The 19540-nt window shown below is 51.1% G+C and overlaps 8 protein-coding genes across 8 annotated transcripts; 4 read left to right on the forward strand and 4 right to left on the reverse strand.

Moving 5' to 3' along the window:
• The first annotated feature begins 215 nt into the window (after window positions 1–215).
• M431DRAFT_237444 (hypothetical protein) lies at window positions 216–939 on the forward strand. The gene has a single exon (XM_024913684.1). It carries the CDS (start codon window positions 389–391, stop codon window positions 866–868), a length of 480 nt encoding a protein of 159 aa, XP_024770888.1. The 5' UTR covers window positions 216–388; the 3' UTR covers window positions 869–939.
• A 1950-nt stretch (window positions 940–2889) lies between these two features.
• M431DRAFT_93788 (hypothetical protein) lies at window positions 2890–3714 on the forward strand (the record flags this gene model as incomplete). The annotated part of the gene is made up of 1 exon (XM_024924514.1): window positions 2890–3714. One exon carries the CDS (start codon window positions 2890–2892, stop codon window positions 3712–3714), a length of 825 nt encoding a protein of 274 aa, XP_024770889.1.
• A 1141-nt stretch (window positions 3715–4855) lies between these two features.
• Window positions 4856–6761, forward strand: M431DRAFT_540112 (hypothetical protein; the record flags this gene model as incomplete). The annotated part of the gene is made up of 3 exons (XM_024921061.1): window positions 4856–5118; window positions 5180–5361; window positions 5427–6761. Exons 1-3 carry the CDS (start codon window positions 4908–4910, stop codon window positions 6759–6761), a joined length of 1728 nt encoding a protein of 575 aa, XP_024770890.1. The 5' UTR covers window positions 4856–4907.
• Window positions 6762–7071: 310 nt separating this feature from the next.
• On the reverse strand, window positions 7072–8050 carry M431DRAFT_498464 (hypothetical protein; the record flags this gene model as incomplete). The annotated part of the gene is made up of 2 exons (XM_024917697.1): window positions 7072–7317; window positions 7385–8050. 2 exons carry the CDS (start codon window positions 8048–8050, stop codon window positions 7072–7074), a joined length of 912 nt encoding a protein of 303 aa, XP_024770891.1.
• A 648-nt stretch (window positions 8051–8698) lies between these two features.
• On the reverse strand, window positions 8699–11611 carry M431DRAFT_93792 (hypothetical protein; the record flags this gene model as incomplete). The annotated part of the gene is made up of 1 exon (XM_024924515.1): window positions 8699–11611. One exon carries the CDS (start codon window positions 11609–11611, stop codon window positions 8699–8701), a length of 2913 nt encoding a protein of 970 aa, XP_024770892.1.
• A 3949-nt stretch (window positions 11612–15560) lies between these two features.
• Window positions 15561–16756, reverse strand: M431DRAFT_237514 (hypothetical protein). The gene is made up of 3 exons (XM_024913686.1): window positions 16301–16756; window positions 16071–16232; window positions 15561–16006 (listed from the first exon to the last, which is right to left on the reverse strand). Exons 1-3 carry the CDS (start codon window positions 16646–16648, stop codon window positions 15587–15589), a joined length of 930 nt encoding a protein of 309 aa, XP_024770893.1. The 5' UTR covers window positions 16649–16756; the 3' UTR covers window positions 15561–15586.
• A 182-nt stretch (window positions 16757–16938) lies between these two features.
• M431DRAFT_511319 (hypothetical protein) lies at window positions 16939–17750 on the forward strand. The gene is made up of 4 exons (XM_024919633.1): window positions 16939–17056; window positions 17227–17370; window positions 17442–17454; window positions 17668–17750. Exons 1-4 carry the CDS (start codon window positions 17008–17010, stop codon window positions 17720–17722), a joined length of 261 nt encoding a protein of 86 aa, XP_024770894.1. The 5' UTR covers window positions 16939–17007; the 3' UTR covers window positions 17723–17750.
• A 295-nt stretch (window positions 17751–18045) lies between these two features.
• On the reverse strand, window positions 18046–19311 carry M431DRAFT_93797 (hypothetical protein; the record flags this gene model as incomplete). The annotated part of the gene is made up of 1 exon (XM_024924516.1): window positions 18046–19311. The coding sequence occupies one exon, from the start codon at window positions 19309–19311 to the stop codon at window positions 18046–18048; it is 1266 nt and encodes a 421-aa protein (XP_024770895.1).
• Window positions 19312–19540: the final 229 nt, after the last annotated feature.

The following is a 19540-nucleotide window of genomic DNA, read 5'->3' on the forward strand; positions in this document are numbered from 1 at the left end:
CCAGAACTTTGTACTGTAGGTGATGATTCGTCTCATGAATGGATTGGATTGGATTGCTTGGACACGGTTAGCTGGGCTGGTGGAAGCACGGTGTGTGTCAGTCCAACAAACTGGCATTTTAGCCGCCTCACGTCTCATCGCCATGAAGGGATTTCATTCACGTTCCAAGCCCACGATGCATCGCCAGCTGCGCCGCCTCAGCCAATCATGTAGCCCAGATGCAGCAACGACAAGCTGTGGGCTGTGTCCCCTGGCTACGGTATAAGCCACGGGATTAAAGATGTGATGAATCCGAAACCATTGATTGCATCTCACCATCTTCATCCTCATCCTCACCCTCATCTTCCTCTCCAGTATCCGAAAGATGTAGAGCCACCAAGACATCATTATGTACTTCAGCAATCCATGTCATCGCCATACTAATTCTGGTCGTCCTTGTTTTGCTGTTTCTCCTGCATTCTGCATCACCACAGGGGCCCTGCCGATTCCCCATACATACTCCAACCCGCTAGTCTCACGCCTTGCAGCACGCGCTACTCTTCGTTGCAATCTGACTGATTGCCTCGTCTCTTGGCAGGGAGATGAGATGCTTCCAGAGCCTCAATGTGACGAGATAAGCAACCCAGGCGTGCTACCACCAAAGGGCATTCTGTCACAGCACAAAACACCACACAGTAATAGACAATCGAACCACCTATCTAGCTCTCTACTATGCAGCCATACAAATCCTTCCTATTCCTCTCCCGGGGAAAAAAACTGTGAAGAAGCAGACATACGTGATGCAAGTCACACAAGTCTGAATTTTTTTTTCCTTTTCCTCTCCGCCTTCTTTGGTTCATTCACTGAGACTCGGGCCATTCGGCGATAGCGTCTTTCTTCAGCCCGGCTTGTTTTCTAAGCTCCGTGCCAAGAATACAGTGCCTATGAATATGACACTGTATATGTGCCTTGATTGGTTTAGTGTGCTTTACGTCATACGGCCTATCTAATCACTTGTACTTCGTGGTTGTCACATGTCACGTGACATCAGGACAAGGAACAGGGCACATAAACACCGACAGCTAGCTAGATAGGGAGGAATACAAGCTCTTACATACAGATGAACGCTACAGTGGTACGGAGTGCCTACCTGTATTCCGCAGTCTAAAATACTTTCCGCGATCGGCTTCTTCAGTTCATGAGATAAATAAAGGAAGCAATGAAGAAAACCGCCTCCTAATAAATATAATAAATAGCTATTTACTCGAAAAGGGAGAAAAACCATATGTAATTGTTTCATTCTTCTTATACCCTTTGTAATTAATTTATTAGCTACATGTACAGGGTAATGTTGCATATGTAGGCATTGAGGTTCTAACATTAGAGGTCATATGCTGTTAAAGACCTGTTAGCTCCAGCTACACTTATCCTGGAAGAGTGGCCTTGGGAAAGCTGACATCACTAACAATCTCTTAACAGCCTTCGCTAGCGCATAATCTTCTACAAGGAGGAGCTGCAAATTCATGTCCTTTGCTTCATTGAAAAACTGCCGTAACGTGTCACTGCACCCGCAGCTATTGGATAATTGGGGTTACGGTTCATCATGCATTGCTCGTTTATTCATCTGTGATCAGTAATTGGCTGATCTCTACTACTACTGCTCCGTACAAGTCTTGCCGTGGCAGATCAAGATGCACCTGCAGATGATGGCAATAAGCATCCACTGATTCGCATAAACGTCTTTGGGATAGCATAGAGAGTGCCCGCAGACACTTGCAGTTTCTATGCCATATGGTAATATAGATAGATCTGGGGCCTTGTCTGCCAGTACCAGGAATCTGGTTCCTGGCATGCCCGCTGTTGGATGGCGGAATAGCGATACTTTGCTACATGTCAACTTCGACGTGTAGGTACCACTCAAACTATCATGGAAGATGCTATCAGGAGTTTCGGGCTGACCAAAGGATCAATGGAAATTTTGCTTGACCTTGAGATCAGCAGCTACATGAAATGGGCAGGCCTCGTAACTCTAAAGTCTAGAGAGAATCCTTTAATTCCCTCAAGCAGACCAAAAACATGTATCCGCATATACACCGATGGAATTAGTAAATACGATAGGATTAGTAAAGATGGGCTCTACGACTGTGTTACATGCACCTCGATTGCCAGCAAATCCCAGCCATCTGTTACACATGTTGGCCAATTCGCCATCTCATGATAACGCCAAACATGACCACATTCCAGGCAGTTCTTCTTTCATACAGAGCTGTATGCCGTTAGATATTCCACCAATAGAGATATACTAGGCTGGAATATCAGCGGGACCCCAAAAAATATGTTCAAAGTTCAAGGTTGTAATACAAAAGCAAGGTTTCGATAAGAAAAGAAGGCTGCGATTACAAAGAACTTGAAACGCAGCAACAAAAGAATCTACATACATGTATGTATGCTGCAATAATCGCATTATTGACTACGCTAATCTGAATCAGAACTTGTTCGCTTACTTTCGGTATGCCTGTGGATAGTATTGACGTCTTCACAGCTGTATGTGGAGGGAGCAGCATCAAAAGAACCCAAAAAGGCCCGAATATGAAGAAACAAGGCTGTCGACGTCAAAGACAAGTAGATACAGAATAGATATATAAACAAGTAATAATACTGGAAATAGATATTCAGATTAGAGCATTCAAACAACATTATTAAATACTTTAGCTTGTTATACTTAGCAGGCGGAATCAACTTCCTGCTTCTTCCTTTCCAGATCCGCTTGTATAAATGGCGAAGAAAACTCCACGAATTGAGTCGTTTACTGGGACTCTGTCCTCATCTTTATGGCATACTGTGCTCCGCGAGCTGGATATAACCGTTCGATTGTTAAACTCTGATGCAACTGGGTTTTTGTTCATTTTCATGGGTGGACTCCTGTCTAGAGTCATCAAAACGACCTTACCACTGGCCGAAACGATCCCGTTACTCATAGAAACAGCCTTGCTGGGGCTTCTTTGTAACTACATCTTTGACATTGCCAACCAAACGTCGTCTCCAGACGAAGACTACATAAACAAGCCAGATCGTCCTATTCCTGCTGGTTTAATGACCATTGAACAAGCCAAGACCCGCTGGGTGTTAACATGGGTATTAGGGCCTGTCGCTCTATATTATCTGTTTGGCGTCTGGCCAACGATGCACCTTTTGCACTGGGAGCTCTTGATAACAGCATGCTATGTATGGCCCAAGTGGTTTGGCTGGTTCATGCGCAGCTACTTTGGTTCCTTCTCATACTGCATCCTGGGGCGGCTCTTGAACTCGGTCCTGGCAAGGGATGTGGAAGCTTGGAACATCAGTTTCACCATAGACTGCATCATCTTTGTCTGGTTCATGGGCACAATGCATATCCAAGAATTTCACGACCTCGAGGGCGACCGAAAAAGCGAAAGAAGAACTCTCCCCATGCTGCTTTCTGACCGAGGCATAAAAGTTCTTCGAGCAGGCACCTCCCTCTTTGTTCTCGCCTTTGGCACATGCCGTTGCTCTATTGGATACACGGTAATTGACAAGGATATCAGAATTTTGCCACTGTGCATTCTGCAACAGTTATTATCTAGTGTTCTCGCTTATAGGATCTACGCATCTGACGGGCCCGCAATGGATAAAAAGACTTATCGCGTTTATTATTATGGCGTGGTATTGGCGATTCTGTTATGCTTGTGTCTAATAGAGAAACGGCTGGTTTGATGGGCGATGATTATTACGCTATAGTGTCACGACCCGGCTCTTATGGTCGGGACAATGGGCCTACAGGGAAGGCCGTTATATGGACCGACAGACCAATCAGGACTGTTGCACGCAAGGGACAGGAAAGCTAGGAAAGCCAGCTTTCTAAATGATCCTCGTAAGAAAGTTAGGAAAGCTAGCTTTTCCATCACGATCCAGAATACACGACTGGATATATGAGTTCACTTCATGTCACTCGTCAGAATACTTAGATAGCCAGTTGTTATCAACACAGCGTTTACAATACAATCAGATCGGAACCCAGACATCTATTCTTATTCGTATTACTAGCTGGTGATAAGATTGCTCGTTACCGACCTGATCGCTCCGCCAACATAAACCTTAAAACCCAGAGATTTGTCCCTTGGGAACAGCTAACCATATAATACTTGTAGGACCCGGCTCGTCACATATAGATACATGAATCTACTGTCATATTAACAATGCCTCGATGCTTCTCATTGTTTCGTCCTGATTGGTAAACTCGTACCTATCCAAGCCATTTGTATACGACCCTTCAGCTTTGACCACAACAAAAGATCCTACCATGCATGTATCCGCCATTTCATCTCCGACACGGAAAACGAGGCTTATCGACGACAAATCCTTTTGAACACGGATCCCATTGTTTTGCTAAAGTAAAGTTACAAAATCCTTCCGTCAATATCGGCTACTGGCACTGCATTGAATGGCTGCTTGAGCTGGGTATACGCAAACAACATGAAACCTTGTATTGTGCGGCTGAATTTGTTCCATCAATCTTATTGATGGATGGTTATTGATCAAAGCTTTACTTGGGCAAACACGAAGGGCGCCCGCATACAAATACGATACTATCACTCGGTTTTACCGATGCCTGAGCGAAATTGAGAAGACGGAAACTAATACGGAGACTAACAACACGGATACATACTTGCAAACAATTCAACATGACGCCTAAACAGTAAGATAAGCCAATGCGGATATGTACGCGATGTAGAGATTTCAATGTTCTTGGTTTGTATATACCTACATGTAGTTACGAAAAAGCGTTAGCACTCTGCTTTGTATAAGACGCACAGCGAAGCCGACTTTTGGATTCAAAAACTTTCTCCAAGGTTCACCCTGTACAAGCATCCTGTCCACTGCCATCTGTATACTCCACATCCCTCACAATGAGACTTCACTGGGTGCTATCCCTGTTGCCTGCTGTCTACAGCATCTTTGCTGGGCCACTCAGACCCAACACCGCTAAGAATCTCGTCGAAACCTTTGACCATTATCCTGCGAACTCCACGACATCCAAACTTCTCATCGGAAGAAACTCCACTGGCGACACCTGCAAATCAGAGCCAACGTCACGATACCTCAACTCTGTCACAGAAAGTACGTCCCGACTTGTGATCCAGTGGCGTCTTTTCCTGGTCTTACGCTGATATTTGCACAGAGTTTGCCGTCAATGGAACTGGAATCCCAGAAATCGATTTCGATGTAGGCGAGTCATACGCGGGCCTTTTGCCAATCAGCAACAAGACCGATGAAAAAGACAAGATGTTCTTCTGGTTCTTCCCAACTGTCAATGAAGAGCACAAGGATGATAAGGAAATCGTCATCTGGCTCACCGGCGGTGTATGTTCGACCCAAAGCATCTCTTACCCCTGATTCCCATTTGCTGACTGAGCCCGAACAAACAGCCCGGCTGCTCGTCTCTCGTCGCCTTGCTCCAGGAAAACGGGCCTTTTTCCTGGCAACCTGGAACCTTGAAGCCGAAGCGCAATCCATGGAGCTGGCACCTTCTCACAAACGTCGTCTGGATCGAGCAACCCATCGGCACGGGCTTTTCCGAGGGCGAACCTAGCATCACCAATGAGGACGAACTAGCGGCCCAATTCATGGGTTTCTGGCGCAACTTTGTCGACGTTTTTGGCTTGCATGGCTGGCGTGTCTACATCGCCGCGGAGTCGTATGGCGGCTACTATGGTCCATACATCTCAAGCCACTTCATTGATGCCAACGACACGGATCATTACAACCTGGCAGGCCTGATAATTTACGACGGAGCCATAGCTACTGACACTGTCCATTACTATCTCCCGATTCTGCCCTACATCTCTCGCCACGCATCTGAGTTTGCTCTTGATGACAATACGTTGTTTCATGTCCGCCAAATCTCCGACGAGTGTGGTTTCACCGAATTTTATGACAGGTATCTTACGTTTCCTCCATCAGGCACGCAGCCCATCATTGATCCTGTAACGGGCATGTTGCCCAACGTCACGTCCATCACAGCTGAGACTTGTGGCGACACGTTGGCAGAGATCGTCCAGAACGGGATTCTCATGACAAACCCCTGTTTCAATACTTATAATATTCTCGACCATTGTCCTACGGTATATAGCCCTATCTTCGATGACCCCTATTTCAACCGTACCGACGTCAAAAAGGCCATACATGTTCCCGCTTCGACCCCTTGGCGATGGTGCCGTGAACGTGAATACGTCTTCAAATTTAACGATAGCTCTCTGCCATCAGGCCAGAAGCAACTCCCACGAGTCATTGAAACAACCCAAAATGTTATCTTCGCCCATGGAGATGCTGACTGGGTCATTCCCATGGACGGTGTCCTCTTGGGCATCCAAAACATGACATGGGGCGGGAAAATGGGCTTTCAGTGCAAACCAAAAGACCCTTTTTATGTTCCCCTTTACGGCTTCGACCCCTTTAGCAATCAGACCGTGTATTACGCTAGTGACATGCTAGCCGGGACGGGGGTTATGGGGACAGTGCATGAGGAGCGAGGATTCACTTTTGTAGTGACCAAGTTGGCAGGACACCAAGGGCCGGGATATGCTCCGGCTGCCTCGATTCGACATTTGGAGAAGCTGTTGGGGAGGGTCGACAGCATGAGTTGCACGGAGCCGTTTACGTTGCCGGAGCTGAGGAACATTACGCAGCTTGAGGAGCCTCTCGGGATGGGGACTGTGCACATCCCGGAAGGCAGGGGGCCGACAAAGCCGTTGGAGGGTTAGAGTAGCAGAGGGAGATGATTGGGGGAGGGACTGTAGCTGTATGAGTTGGGGGGTTAGGAGAGATGATGGAGATGATTGGGGAACCGGAATTGTTGGAGTTGAAGAATAAGATGTTGAGAGCATGGAGGAAGAACACGGGTTGAAGGACTCAGGCATGGCACAGCAAGATATAACATGGCACGGCATGGCACGGCATATCAGACAGTAGATAGACTTTTAGAATAGAACCTTTAGAATAGACTCGCAGACTAGTATTGCACCGCGCTGTAGAAGCACACAGCATCATCTTGTCATGAAGCTATAGGCAGCCTCACCGCATGTACACCAGTTGCCGCCCCTTTGTGAAAAACACCCTCAACAAGTGCTTCAGCACCACATTCCCTCCCCTATACTCCTTCAACTGCTCCTTTCTGAAGATCTTTCTGCTCCTCACGCTGTAATCCGCCAGCTCCTCCACAGACTTGAACACCCTGACCTTCCTCCCCTCATTCTCATCTCCGCCTTTCCTGCCCCAGTCTATCAAATCGACGATGTTGACATGCGTGGTCCGAAGAATCTATCATCAAAATGCTTCCCATCAGCCTCCATCAAAAAGAGTCAAGAGAAATAGAGGAAACACATACCTTTTTGCACTCTCGAATCTCATCCGGCGGATCAACCTCCCCCACCGCCTTACAAAGCGTCCTCCAAGCAGTCAAATCCTTCTCATCCCCAAACCACATCTCAACCTCCCTCACAAGCGCCCCCTGATACCTCCCCCACGCATCATTCTCCTCATCGCTCCTCCTCCCATCAGGCGAAAGACCCTTCCAGCCCTGGAACCTCCTCAATTTCTTCCACGAGGCCTCTGGCGACAGATGAGGATCGTACATGAATCCCGTAAACGAAGTGAAGAATCCATCTAGCGGCGTCTCTCGCACTTCTACTTTCCCTTTGCCCTTCCCCTTGGTATCCTTCTTCTTCGCCTGCTCGCCTCCTTGTGCTGAACCGTGCTTGTGCTTCCCCCACATATGGCTCTTCAAAGCCCTCTTCGTCAAAAAGTCCTCCCACTGCCCATCCTCCAGACACGTCATGCACGCGAAATGCTTCTCAGACGAAAGCGCATGCATCATCAACCCCTCTTGCGAATCAAATTCCGTCTCGCAACGCGTGCACTTCCAGGCATCTTCTTCTTCTTCTGTTGTCGTCGCTGGGTCTGGGCCCGAGTCGTGCGCTTTGCTGTCTCGTAGATGCATCGACAGCGCGGCGTCATTCTTAAACACTCTGTTGCAGGGCGAGCAGAAAGCCATTGTGTCGTAACATAAAAAGAAAAACCATCAACTAATCTAGAAAGGAAAAAGAAGAGAGAGAGAAAAAAAAAGAGCAGAGAGGATAAAACCTCGAGATTATCTTTTTTACGTTGGGAGGCCCATCACTTTCTCCTCACCTTCTCCTCACCTGCGCCCAGCCATGATGCAGCCAAAAGCACTTGACAGCTCAACTTCCCCTCAGATATATAGAAAAGGGTGCTGAGAGGTATATTGATTGGGCGACTTACTACTTACTCCTCATAGGACTCGTGTAACCGCTCCAGGCAGCATAGATTAATTCTTGTTGGCCGAGCCTTGCCATGGGGTAATATATATATACCAACCGCTGCCCATCTATTTCAGACGGACCAATCGTTACCGAACAGACACATCATCATCTATGCAAAATACAGCCACAGTTACATCACTTGGGACAGCGAGGGGACACACGGATTCTGCAAAGCGCTGCTTCATTCATCAAACCAAAGGCGACTATGCCAAACTACATACTCATCGCTTCCAGCACGTTGGCCAGCCCGCTCGATCCCCATGGTAGGGAAACGCTGCCAGACAAACAGCACCGTTGACAACCTTTAGCTCTCAGACTCACAAGCATAAATACAAATAGACAAGGAAGAAGAAATGCCATCACGCCGGGCTGGACGGATCGCCCATGCTGCCACTACCACCGCTGCCGCCACTGCCTGTGCTCCGTCTGCTGTCGTGCATGCCGAACCGCTTCGTGTACATGGGGCGTCGTGAAATCCCCATGCCGACGGGAGAACGAGGCTCCTCGTCGCTCGGCTGGGTGAAACCGCTGACGTCGCTGAGCATACTAGAGCTGCGGCCTCGCGATTTGGCGCCGCGGAGCTCGAAAGAGGTCATGGGCGGGGATTGCCAGGCTGCCAAGCCGGGAGGACCCAGAGAGAGAGACGTGGAGGAGTGGTTTTCGCCATTTACGCCTCCCCAGTAGTTGACACTGGCAGGGAAATGCGCGGGAGCAGCGGGGTTGGGATTCCAAGGAGTTTGCGGCTGCTGTTGCGGCGGCAACTGCTGTTGCTGTGGCTGCGGCGAATGAAAGGGAACGTGGACGGCTGACTCGAGTGAAGCCATGTCAACAGGCAAGCCGTTGGCCTGGCTCATGTAGCTTCTAACTGTCTGCAACTCGTTCTGGAGGCTGCGGAGATGCTCAGCCTTCATATTGTTGTTGGCATAGCTCTGCCCGAGCTGATCGTTAAACGACTTGTCCGAGTTGACAATCTGCTCCTGCCAGCCTGCACGTTCACGTTTTCGGCGCTCCACCTCGTTGAGACCCCTGTTGTTTGCATCGGTGATGTTGGCGAGCTCGTTTTCAACCTTGGCAATGCGAGTGGCAATCTTGTTGCGCTTGGTATTGAGGTTGCCCTTCTCGTTGTCCTTGGACTGGACCTCGCTCTCCAGCGTCGCCTTGTACTCGCGGAAACTCTTCTGCGCTGCATCATAAAGCTTCTTCTCGCCCGAGTAGGATCGCTCCATCTTCTTCTTGTTCTCGGCTAGCTCTGGCGAACCGTCAAACTTCTTGAGCTGTTCGGCTTGGGTTTCTGTATCGCGTTCGGCCTGTGCTTTCTGGGTCTCTTGCTGGCGGATCTTTTGTCTATACTTGTCATCGCTATGGCCGGCTGAGGCTAATTGGTTGTCCGTAAGCTCGTTTTCCTTCTTGAGAGCGTTGATTCTCGATTTCCACTCTTTTCGCCACGTCTTGAGGCGATTCTTCTCGTCGTTGAGTCTGACTTCTGCGGCTGCAATGGAGATGCTTAGAGTAGTGGCGGGGGAATCGGGTTGTAGTGACTGCTGAGAGCCAGACACGGCGACGGGAACGTTGCTATTCTCTCGGGCGGGTTCCTTGATGGTCCGAATGCTTGTGGAGAAGACAACCTTGTCAGTCCTGATATCCACAAACTCACAGACGTATTTGGACGATGGGCGGAGGCCATAAATGTCTCCCGTCCAACGGGTACCGCCTCGACCGCCATCGTCTGCTTCGACAACAGGGAAGATGCGTGTGGGTTGCCAGAATGCGTTGTTCACTTTGACGTAAAAGGGCTTGGACGTATCGACACCGGCCGGCCGCGTGATTGCGTGTCCGTTGGCGGTAGTGGGGAGTGGCGGTTCGTCGTCTAGATCCGGAAAGTGGCTGGTGTTAAAGCATACTTCGTCGCTGCCGATATAGGAGATCCATATCTGCTTGGGTTGTGTGTTGAAAGGTGCGTTTCCGAGGTTGTGAATGTCCGTCGTGTTGACGCCGAGCGATTTCGAGGGCACGTGGGACGACTCGTATTCCTTCATGACAACAATCTTTGTGCTAGCCAGAGCAGCCCATAGCGGCTGCTGCAGCCTGACCTGCGTGCTTTGCTTTCTTCTTTTCTTGTTGGTGGAGGCGGGGGCGGCCGGTTGAGGGGGGCACCCAGTCTCCGTATCGGGAGTGTTAAATCCAGTGTCGTGAGCAATCTCGCCGTTGATGGAAATGGTTGCTACGGGCTTCCCTGCTTCAGGATCATGCTGGCCGGACGCTGCGTTGGCCTTTTCCCTCCTCAAGTACCACTCACGAATATATCTTACGAGCCCCTGTGTGAGGATGTGAATGGCCAGTCCGCTCCGGACCCACGCAAACGCACTTCTCTTATCGTGCATGACGGAGGTCGATTCGAACGTGCTGCTCAGGGCAGAAGGCACCTGCCAGTCCTCTGGAATATGCCTAGCAAGACGGGACCAGTGGGTTCTCGTACTGCGGATAACATGGTTGATGACGATCCAGATGAAACAGGTAGTGAGGCCTCGGGAGCCGCCGTTCCTATACGTGGTGCCGCCGCCGAGGGTGATGGCGATGATGGGTTTGGCGAGATCCAAAATAGCGTCCTGGACCGGCTGCCACAGAAACAGCCAGACGAGGAGGAAGAAGAAGTCCATGCAGACAACGGTGACGAGGGAGGGCATGGTGGAGTGGCCATCGAAGATTTCGGCAAAGTTGAGGTTGATGCCCGAGCTGGTGGTGACGGGGGGAACAAAGGTCAGACAGGTAAAGATGCCGTAGATGATGGAGAGGGAAAGCGTCGGGAGCTGCATGAGGATGATGAGGATGGCGAGCGTGTCCTGCATGGGGAGCGTCTTGAGGACGGTGGCCACCATGTCGATGGGTCCGGAATCGCGGTGGACGTCTGCGTTCTTGAGGGCGTTGACGTCGATCTGGCGATGACCGCCGTCGACATTGGCAGCAGAACCGGAACCTATATGAGAGGTGCACGACTCGGACGTGGACGTCTCAGAGTAGTTGCCGACGGAAGCCCTGCGAGCATCGGTGGAGCGGTCGTGGAAGTCGATGGCGGCCTTGGAGACGCCGTTGGGCAGCACAAACTGCGGCCCTGCGTGGCCCGCGCCATGGTCGGCCGGCCTCGCAGGGCCCTCGGGAGGATTGAGGCTCTTCCTGCCAGTAACTCGCTTTGCCGGGGCTACGAGCCCATTCTCCTTGGTGTCGCGATGAGCGGCTCCTGACTGTCGCTTGCTCGATCCCGATGCGCGAGGCATGCGCGGCTGCTTCTCTCCCCCCACTGACTGCCGAGCAACCCTAGGACCTGTTTCGAGGCCAGGGCCAGCAGCAGCGGGAAGGGGATTGTTTGCTTTCCTCTGGCTTCAGTCTGCGCGTGCTGGTTCTGTCGGCGGGCTGGAGTCGGATTGCGGGAAGGATTGTTGCCCTTATTTTTTTGGTGGTGGGGGAGAAGGTGAGTCGAAGTTGGTTTGCTGATAATTGCAGGATGTCGTCGTCATTCGGAGACCGCTGGCGTGTGTCTGCGGCTAGACAAGAGAGGGAACAAGGCACTTTGCTTTGGACGGTCTAAACAATGTGCCGTCGGTGGGCGCTGGTCGAGAAGCCGTCGTCGTTGTGAGGAATTCGGGGTGAAGGAGTGAGATTTTGACCCCCCAAGACAGAAGCTGCTGGAAGTGGTAGAGGAAGCGAAAAAAAGAAAAGCAGCGACTGTACCCACGAACCGGGGAATATTAGAGCGTGGTAGAGGGGGCAAGCCGCCGTGTTGCAGGGCTTGCAGCGCCAGAGCTCTAGGGCCTTTGGGCGGGCTTCCAGGGCACAAGAGGCGCTAGGGCGGGCCCTGGATCTACCGTTCTACAGCGCGCTAAGGGGGTATGTGGGGATTCACAAGCCAGCGGATGTACTGTACAAGTACCTGTACTCGTACTTTGCTTCCAGTCGGCACAAGGCACATGCAACTGGACGGGCATTTTGCGGGTTGCATCCCCTGTCCCCAGGTATTCTCCCAGCTCGAACAGAGCGCGAGGAGGCAGGCAATGCAATGCAATGGAACGAAGCGGCGGGTTTGCTCATGGCTTTTCCGGCTGACGCAATCCTCCAGAGCCGTTGGAGAGCAATCATGTCTTGGATCAATTCTAGCATTTGATCGAAGACATCTGATGGGCTGGGCTCGGCTACTAAAGCAGAGGTACTTTGACGGAGTATTAGGAGGTACCGCCAGCGACGACTTGTAGCGTCCGACTGCTAGGGCCGGCGAAAGGGTACAAAAGCAGTGCAGTTTGAGGTACAAGTCAGTCAGCAACGTACATGTACCGTACTGTGTGCTCCGGCTGTTGGCGGCGCCGCCTTGTTTTCTGACACATGACAGAGCCACGACATTCGAGGAGCACCTTAGGTAGATAACAAGCATAATCCACTCCGGGCGAAGAGCAGCGTGTGAGCACAGTACAGCAAGTGGTATAATGCCAGACCAGCATACCTTGACGATTCACAAGGCTACTAAGCTGGATTGATCACGGCAGAAATGCCCATAACTCGCTGCAAGCGCGGCAACTAAAGTAGACAGGGGGAGGAAGTCGATAGGCCTCTAGTGTATCCCTTGCAGCTCTCCGGGACGCCGAGTGACCTCCCCCAGCCAGTATATACTCGTACCCGGACCAGAGCCAACGTCCAAGCATTCAATTGTATGTACTGTACTTACAAGCCGAAATAGCAGCGCCCCGAGACCGAACGGTGCAAACAGCTGTGGGCTTTTTCAGCGCCCCAGGAGCAAAGCAGCTCCAGCGGTCGTCGCCCCCGGAGCCGCCGGATCAGCGGGCCACGGGCAAACGACGCAGCAACTGATCCTTCTGGCAAAGTCCATTTTAGCGCACAGCTGAATCTGATGTTTGGCTCATAGGCCACGTCGGGACTTGGATTGAGGCTGTCGGCTGTTCTTGGCCGGAAAAACTCTCGATAGGCTGGCGCGGTGGCTAGGGCAGGTTAAGCTTTTGCCATGCGGTACGTACCAACGGAAAGGAGGGCCAGCGGCAAGGGATCTGACGTCGCTGCCAGCCCCTTCCGAGGGGGGACCCCAGTCGCCATGTTGTTGGTACTTGCAAAGTTGTAAAGAAGTGTAAGTGAAATAAAGCAGCGTCAATAAGATCGTCAATGTGTACAGCAGTAGAGTCGTACTGTAGCATAGGCTAAACCAGCAGCAATTGAGAGGTATAAAAAAAAGTCCCTGGCCATAAGCCGCAATTCGCTCATCTCGTGCTGCTGCCATCCAGGAAGACCAATCACCATTGGCACAAGGAAAAAGCCGATGGGCACGCGCTCCGTGTTTCGAAAGGACGCTTTCGTACATGTACTCGGTACATCATCCCGCTTGCACGTGCAAGCGCTGTTCAAGGGACCCCCGCTTTCAGATGTTATGTTTCTTTGCAAGCCAAATTAAAAAAAAAAAAAAATTGAAAAAAAGAAGAAGAAATCAGCTGTCAAGTCATTCTCACGCTACCGCTAATGACGCACAAGCTTCTTCTTCTTCGCCCTCAGTCTTCAATCGTAGGCGCTAACAGTTGAAAAATCTCTGGCTCGATGGAGCCTCCAATTTCCCAGCGCAGACTCTTTCTTTTCTTCACGCTCTACAGCGATCACGAAAAGTGGGGGGGCTCTCATCGGAAACACACCGACACGGTCCTTGTACTGTTTGCTACTAATCGCTAGCAATGCTACTCCGTGCAAGCTGCATCCCTGACTGAACTGCCGCTGCACATACAGACGATGCCTCAATCCTCATCCCACTAAAGGGGGATGGAATCAGCGTGACATTGAAGCGGCAGACAGCAGGCGAGTCACTGCATGAGTGCTGACTCTGGCTCCCATGCAACTTGCACTTGGCCTGTTCTGACCGCTCCTTGGCTTTGACCATTGCATATCGCATCGCATCGACCTTTTTTTGCTTGCACGGCCGCTAACGTAATCGTGGCCCAAGGGTCAAATCTCCGATCCAGCCTCTCAGCCGCCCGGAACGCTAAATCACCAAGCCAGCTGACGGCAATCCTTCTAGTCTTGGGCGAGGTTGATTGTGTGGGGGAGCAGAGACGGAGCAAGATGGGGGAGAGAGAGAGGCAGACAGACGGGCAGACAACCTCATCAGCTCTCCCCTCGAATCGGCTATTCGCTTACTTACAGGCCAATTCCCTCTGACAATATCCTCGCACCGTAATACGGAACGCCTCTTTTGACATGCCGCAACGAAGGATTCCATGCCTTGCCTTGCCTTGTCTTGCCCTATCAATGAGTGCTAAACAATGCTCAGAGCAGGGTTGAAAGTCGGCTAGCTGCCCCTCCTCGGGTCACGATACCCCGCGATACCCTCGCTCTCGTTGCCTCAAAGTGATCGTCGTCGACTAGCCCATCTTCTCAGACGCGGACGAGCGGCTTGCGACCAGCGTGACCTCCTGGCTTTATCGTGGGCTTTGGATGGTGTCATTTGCATTGAGCCGGCAAGACGACGGCATTAAGGGGCTGCGGCTCCGATCTTGGACGTTCAATTCCTTTCTACATGACTTTTATTCCCGTGACATTCGCCCTAGCTGTCAGAATCCAGTACTACGGTAATATTATATTGCTACTGACTCATTTAGATATTTGACGTCTATTAAGTGCCACCCGACTATCTTGCCCATCACCTCCGTATCGGCACCGGGCATCGCTTCGGGCGGCGCTCACAACCAACACATTTCCTATCCCGTCATTTCCAGGGCTGGGCGCGGTTGGGTTCGGCAGTTTTGGGGGATCCCAGAACCTTGGAAATGGCGTGTTTGGACTGCTACCTTGTGAGGTAGTACAGAGTACTTGGCATCTTTCTTCCTCTGTCTATCGTCCAACCAATAACCTCTTCCTCTGCCCGTCCCAACCAATAGCCTCCTGAGGACAATCCCCCATGCCGCAAGATGAGGGGTTCCATCAAACACGCGACTTTGGTGTCTAAATCTGTGCCCGGTGAAAAGGCGCGGCAATTGGGTGAGCGGGGGAGATTTGACAGGTCTTATCTGCCGATATGCGGTGTTTACACCCACTTTGCCTTTGCTTCCTTTTGTGAAGCCATCACTACACCACATCCTACAACACTACCAGTAAGCTTCTTCTCTCCCCACCCTATTTACGCGGGATTTCTCGTTGCAGGGATTCATAACTCGTAAACGTCCATCGTACATGCTATTCTGCCCTTTTTCTTTAATTAATACAAGCGCTTAAGCCGCAGTCTTCGGTTGGGTATTATTGCCTCCCCTCCTCCTCTTCTCCTTCTTCTCCCTGTTATTCTTCTTCTCCAGCTCCTCAGCCTTGGTCGCCCAGACACTCCGTTCCACATCCCACAGCGGCTGCATCACCTTGCCCACAACATCATCAAAGATGGCGCCCTGAGCCTCGTCGCTAGCTCTCCTTCGCTGCTTGAGCTTTCCGTGACCCCAGTAAGGCGTCACGCTGATGTCCTTGCTGTCCTTGTCCTCGCTGTATTTTAGCATCATGTAGTCTGCCCTTGCGCCGCCAACGTAGTTGCCTGAGCCGACGGTGAAGAAGCGTGTCTCGCCAATGGTGAAGCCGCTGACACGGTTGACGCCGATGGTGGTGAAGGACTCGATGGGGACTCGGCGTAGTCCATCGACTGTTTTCTGTTATCATCTGCGTGAGCTGTACTGTAGGTAAACAAAAGAAGCTGAGGGAAAGCCATCATACGTTAAGAATTCCTCTCGGCGGAGGTGATGCCGGGACCATGACTTGTGTTTCTCGAAGATCAATGTCCTTTGCAGTCTTGAGTTCCGGAACCTTTTCCTTGAGAATTTCTTCAAACCGTGTCGTCGCAAGCCGTAGCAAAGCCGTAGGCTTGATAATTCCCGTCTAACAACCCAATCAGCCTCATCTCTCCCATCATCAACACATTTCACTCCAAACATCAAATCACTCACCCTCTTCTCATCCAAAGCCTTATACACATCCCCCTCATCCACACCCCCCTCCCTCCTCCTCACAACCTCGCCCTCCCACGCATCCAGCCTCGTCACCAACCCTCCCTGCCCCCCCAACGCAACAACCTCCCTCAGCACATCTCCTATCCGATTCACTTCCCTCACCGAGCACCCCGCAAACACCAGCACGCCAAGGTCATGGTACAAATGTATCGCGCTCTGCTGTAGGGCCTGGGCTGAGACGCTGGTTGTAGGGCCTCCGATGGGGACTTCGGCCAGGCGACGGGGACGGAGGGCGAAGCGGGTGAGCGTGGGGAAGACTTGCAGTGCTGGAGGGAGGCGCGGCATCGTCTTTTTTTGTAGGGGAGAATGTGTGATGGGGAGAGGAAGGTTTAGCTATACAATGAGATGATTCAATTGTGCGAATGGGTGGAGGATTTTTAAGAGCGGGATGAGAGAGTTGTGAATATCGGATGATGATGAAATGCAGGCTCGCGACGACGAAAAAGGTGGCGTTTGGTCAGCCTTGCATGGAGATGAGCTGTGATAGGCTGGCTGGAAGCGATCAGAGTTGGGATTTTAGCTCCGTTGAGAAAGTGGCGGGGCGGTGATGACATTGTTTCTTTTGAGCTTGAGCTTGAAGCTTCACCTTTCGTCTCTGTTTTGTTTGGTTGCAGCATGAGTCTGGTTTTGAGATAGAAGCCATGATGCGTCCTAATGCTGAGCTGAGGAGGCAGGTCATTGCCATATATAAAGGTGAGCGATATCTTTGTCCGCGACGGGATTTAAATGTTGTATTTCCCGTCAAATTTACCGAGGGTCTTTTTCCACCTCTAAACAAGACGTCACAACAAACACATCGCGACACATCTTTAATTTCACCCAATTTTACAATTGAAGATTAGAAACTGAATAATGTCTGTTAGAATTACTATATCTTGGCCGTGAATATCCCCTCGGATACGGCTACTTCCGCCCCCGTCTGCACAAGGCCTTCATGTCTCGTGCCGCTGAGAAAGACGAAGACAAGATTCGCGCGGGCATCAAGCAAGCTGAATACGTAAAGAAAGGTACCTTCACCAATTACACATTACCATGATTTATAAAATCGAGAAGCATTGACAAAGTATTTTTTGTGTAGAAATTGAAGCTCTGTAAGATTCTCCCTAACCCCATCGTGACGAAGGATAAGTAGATCCACTGTATTATCAAAGAATATGCGCCTCCGCAACCACACCACAAGACAGAATGCCAATCTACACCACCGCCGCACTCATTTACAAAGAATCCAAAACAAAAAAACCATATACATGCCATCCTCAACTCTTCCAATTGCTAATCAAATTCTCCGATGGGGGGTATAATAGGTACTACTTGAAACGATATCGAGCATTGAGAAAACGATATGACAGCGATGCGTGAGTTGAAACGAAAGAACAGATGCAAGGATAATAAGGATATAAGCAGGCATCGCTCTTTGTTGTTCAAACGGGAATAATGTTGTAAGAATAAAGTAAAGACGCTGCAGGGACGTATATAATATAAAACAAGAGAATCCCTCCTTAAAACTCGCAGCCATAGATGCACATCAAATGTAGAATCAGAGTTGATCCAAAAAAAAGTCCCTTTTTTTCACCGCCAAAAAAAAACAAATGGAAAAAAAGGAGTATGCAAAAAAGAAAAAAAAAAACATCCAGTCAGAAAATCTTTTCAAGCAAATATTTTGGTGACCTTGGTTCATTCTTTCAAGCAGCCACCTTCTTCTTCTTCGCATACCAAGCTCCAAATTCAAGACACTCTCCCAGAGACGTGCCGCTCTCGTCCATCAAATCGTTCATCATCTTGGTCAGCCACATGTCCAACTCGTCCTGACTTTTCCCGCTGACGTCTCGCAAGATGGGCTCGAGAGCTTGCATCTCCTGCACCTGAGTTAGCAAAGCCGTCTGACGCAGCGCAATCTGCCCCGCCGTCAGCGTCTTCTTGTCCGACTTTGGTGCCGACGCCTCCTTGCCCTTGGACTCGGGCTTGCTGTCGGTGGTGATGACACCGCCGATGCCCTCCTTCTCCCAGCGGAATTCGCTCAGGGGAAGGGCTATTCTTCGGGAACGTACGTCGCCCAAGGTTTCGTATTCCTGCAGCAGAGTTGGGCCAATGACGGTGCAGGGAAGAGGGCTGATGTCGAGCTTCTCCAGCGCTTTCGTCAACCACGAGTTGTATTCGGCAATGTAGTTGTTTGAAGGGACTGAGAGGGGAGTTTGTGGGTTAATGACATAGGCACCGAGACTGGCGGCGGCAGCCTGCTCCTCTGCATCTTCTGCCGAAACAGTGGACGTGGGAACATGCGGTCGCAGACTTCGAATGACGTGGTCCGACTCCCAAATCTCAAACGTTCCACCCGGTCTGACCATGCGAACGCACTCCTCGATAAAGGGCTGCATCATCTTGTTGGTCACGGCATAGCTCACATCCTTGACCATGACCAGGTCGTACTCCTCAGAAGGGGTCGGCCAGGGCATCTGGCGCAAGTCGTGCTGGACAAATTTCCACTGCATGTCGGGGCTGGGCTTCATGGCGTCGTCCGAGGTGCTGGAGCTGTTGTCGGGGGCCAGCGGCGCAATGTCGATGCCGGTGAAGGACAGGCCGCCGTGACCGCGGCTCTTGAAGTAATGGTGGCACATGTTGCTCCAGAAACCCGACCCGCAGCCAATCTCCAGGACGCGCTGAGGAGGCTTCTTGATCAGGTCCGGCGACAGCACGGGAGCGCCAATGACCTGGATCAGCAGCATCGTTCGCAGGACCTGCCTGTGCAACTCGGTGAGATCCGAGGGCAAGGGGTAGACGAGCGTGTGGTCGTTGAGAAAGGTGCGGCCATTGCGCTGGACAAAGGGCCGCGAGGCAGGCAGGCCGTCGGTGGCCGAAGGGTCGGTCGAGAGGATTGTGCGCGACGAGGCAGGCGTGTGGCCGCTGGCGGACGAGACAGACTCGGCGCGGCTGGTGGGAAAGCCCGTCATTTGTTTGTTGTCCTGTTCTGGCGGCGACTGGGCGTTTGCATTTCTACCGGCGGCATCGACGACAGTGGAAGCGCTGCCGCTGAGCCTGGCGCGATGCAGGCGGGAAAAGGTCCTGGAGGCCCTGCTGCCGGTAGAACTGGACTGAGTCGGGGTCGGGGGAGGAGGATGAGTATGAGTATGGGGGAGAGAGGGAGGAGGAGAGAAAGGGTTGGAGCTTGTCGAGGCTGGA

Source organism: Trichoderma harzianum (assembly GCF_003025095.1).
Source record: "Trichoderma harzianum CBS 226.95 unplaced genomic scaffold M431scaffold_12, whole genome shotgun sequence".
NCBI lineage: Eukaryota > Fungi > Ascomycota > Sordariomycetes > Hypocreales > Hypocreaceae > Trichoderma > Trichoderma harzianum.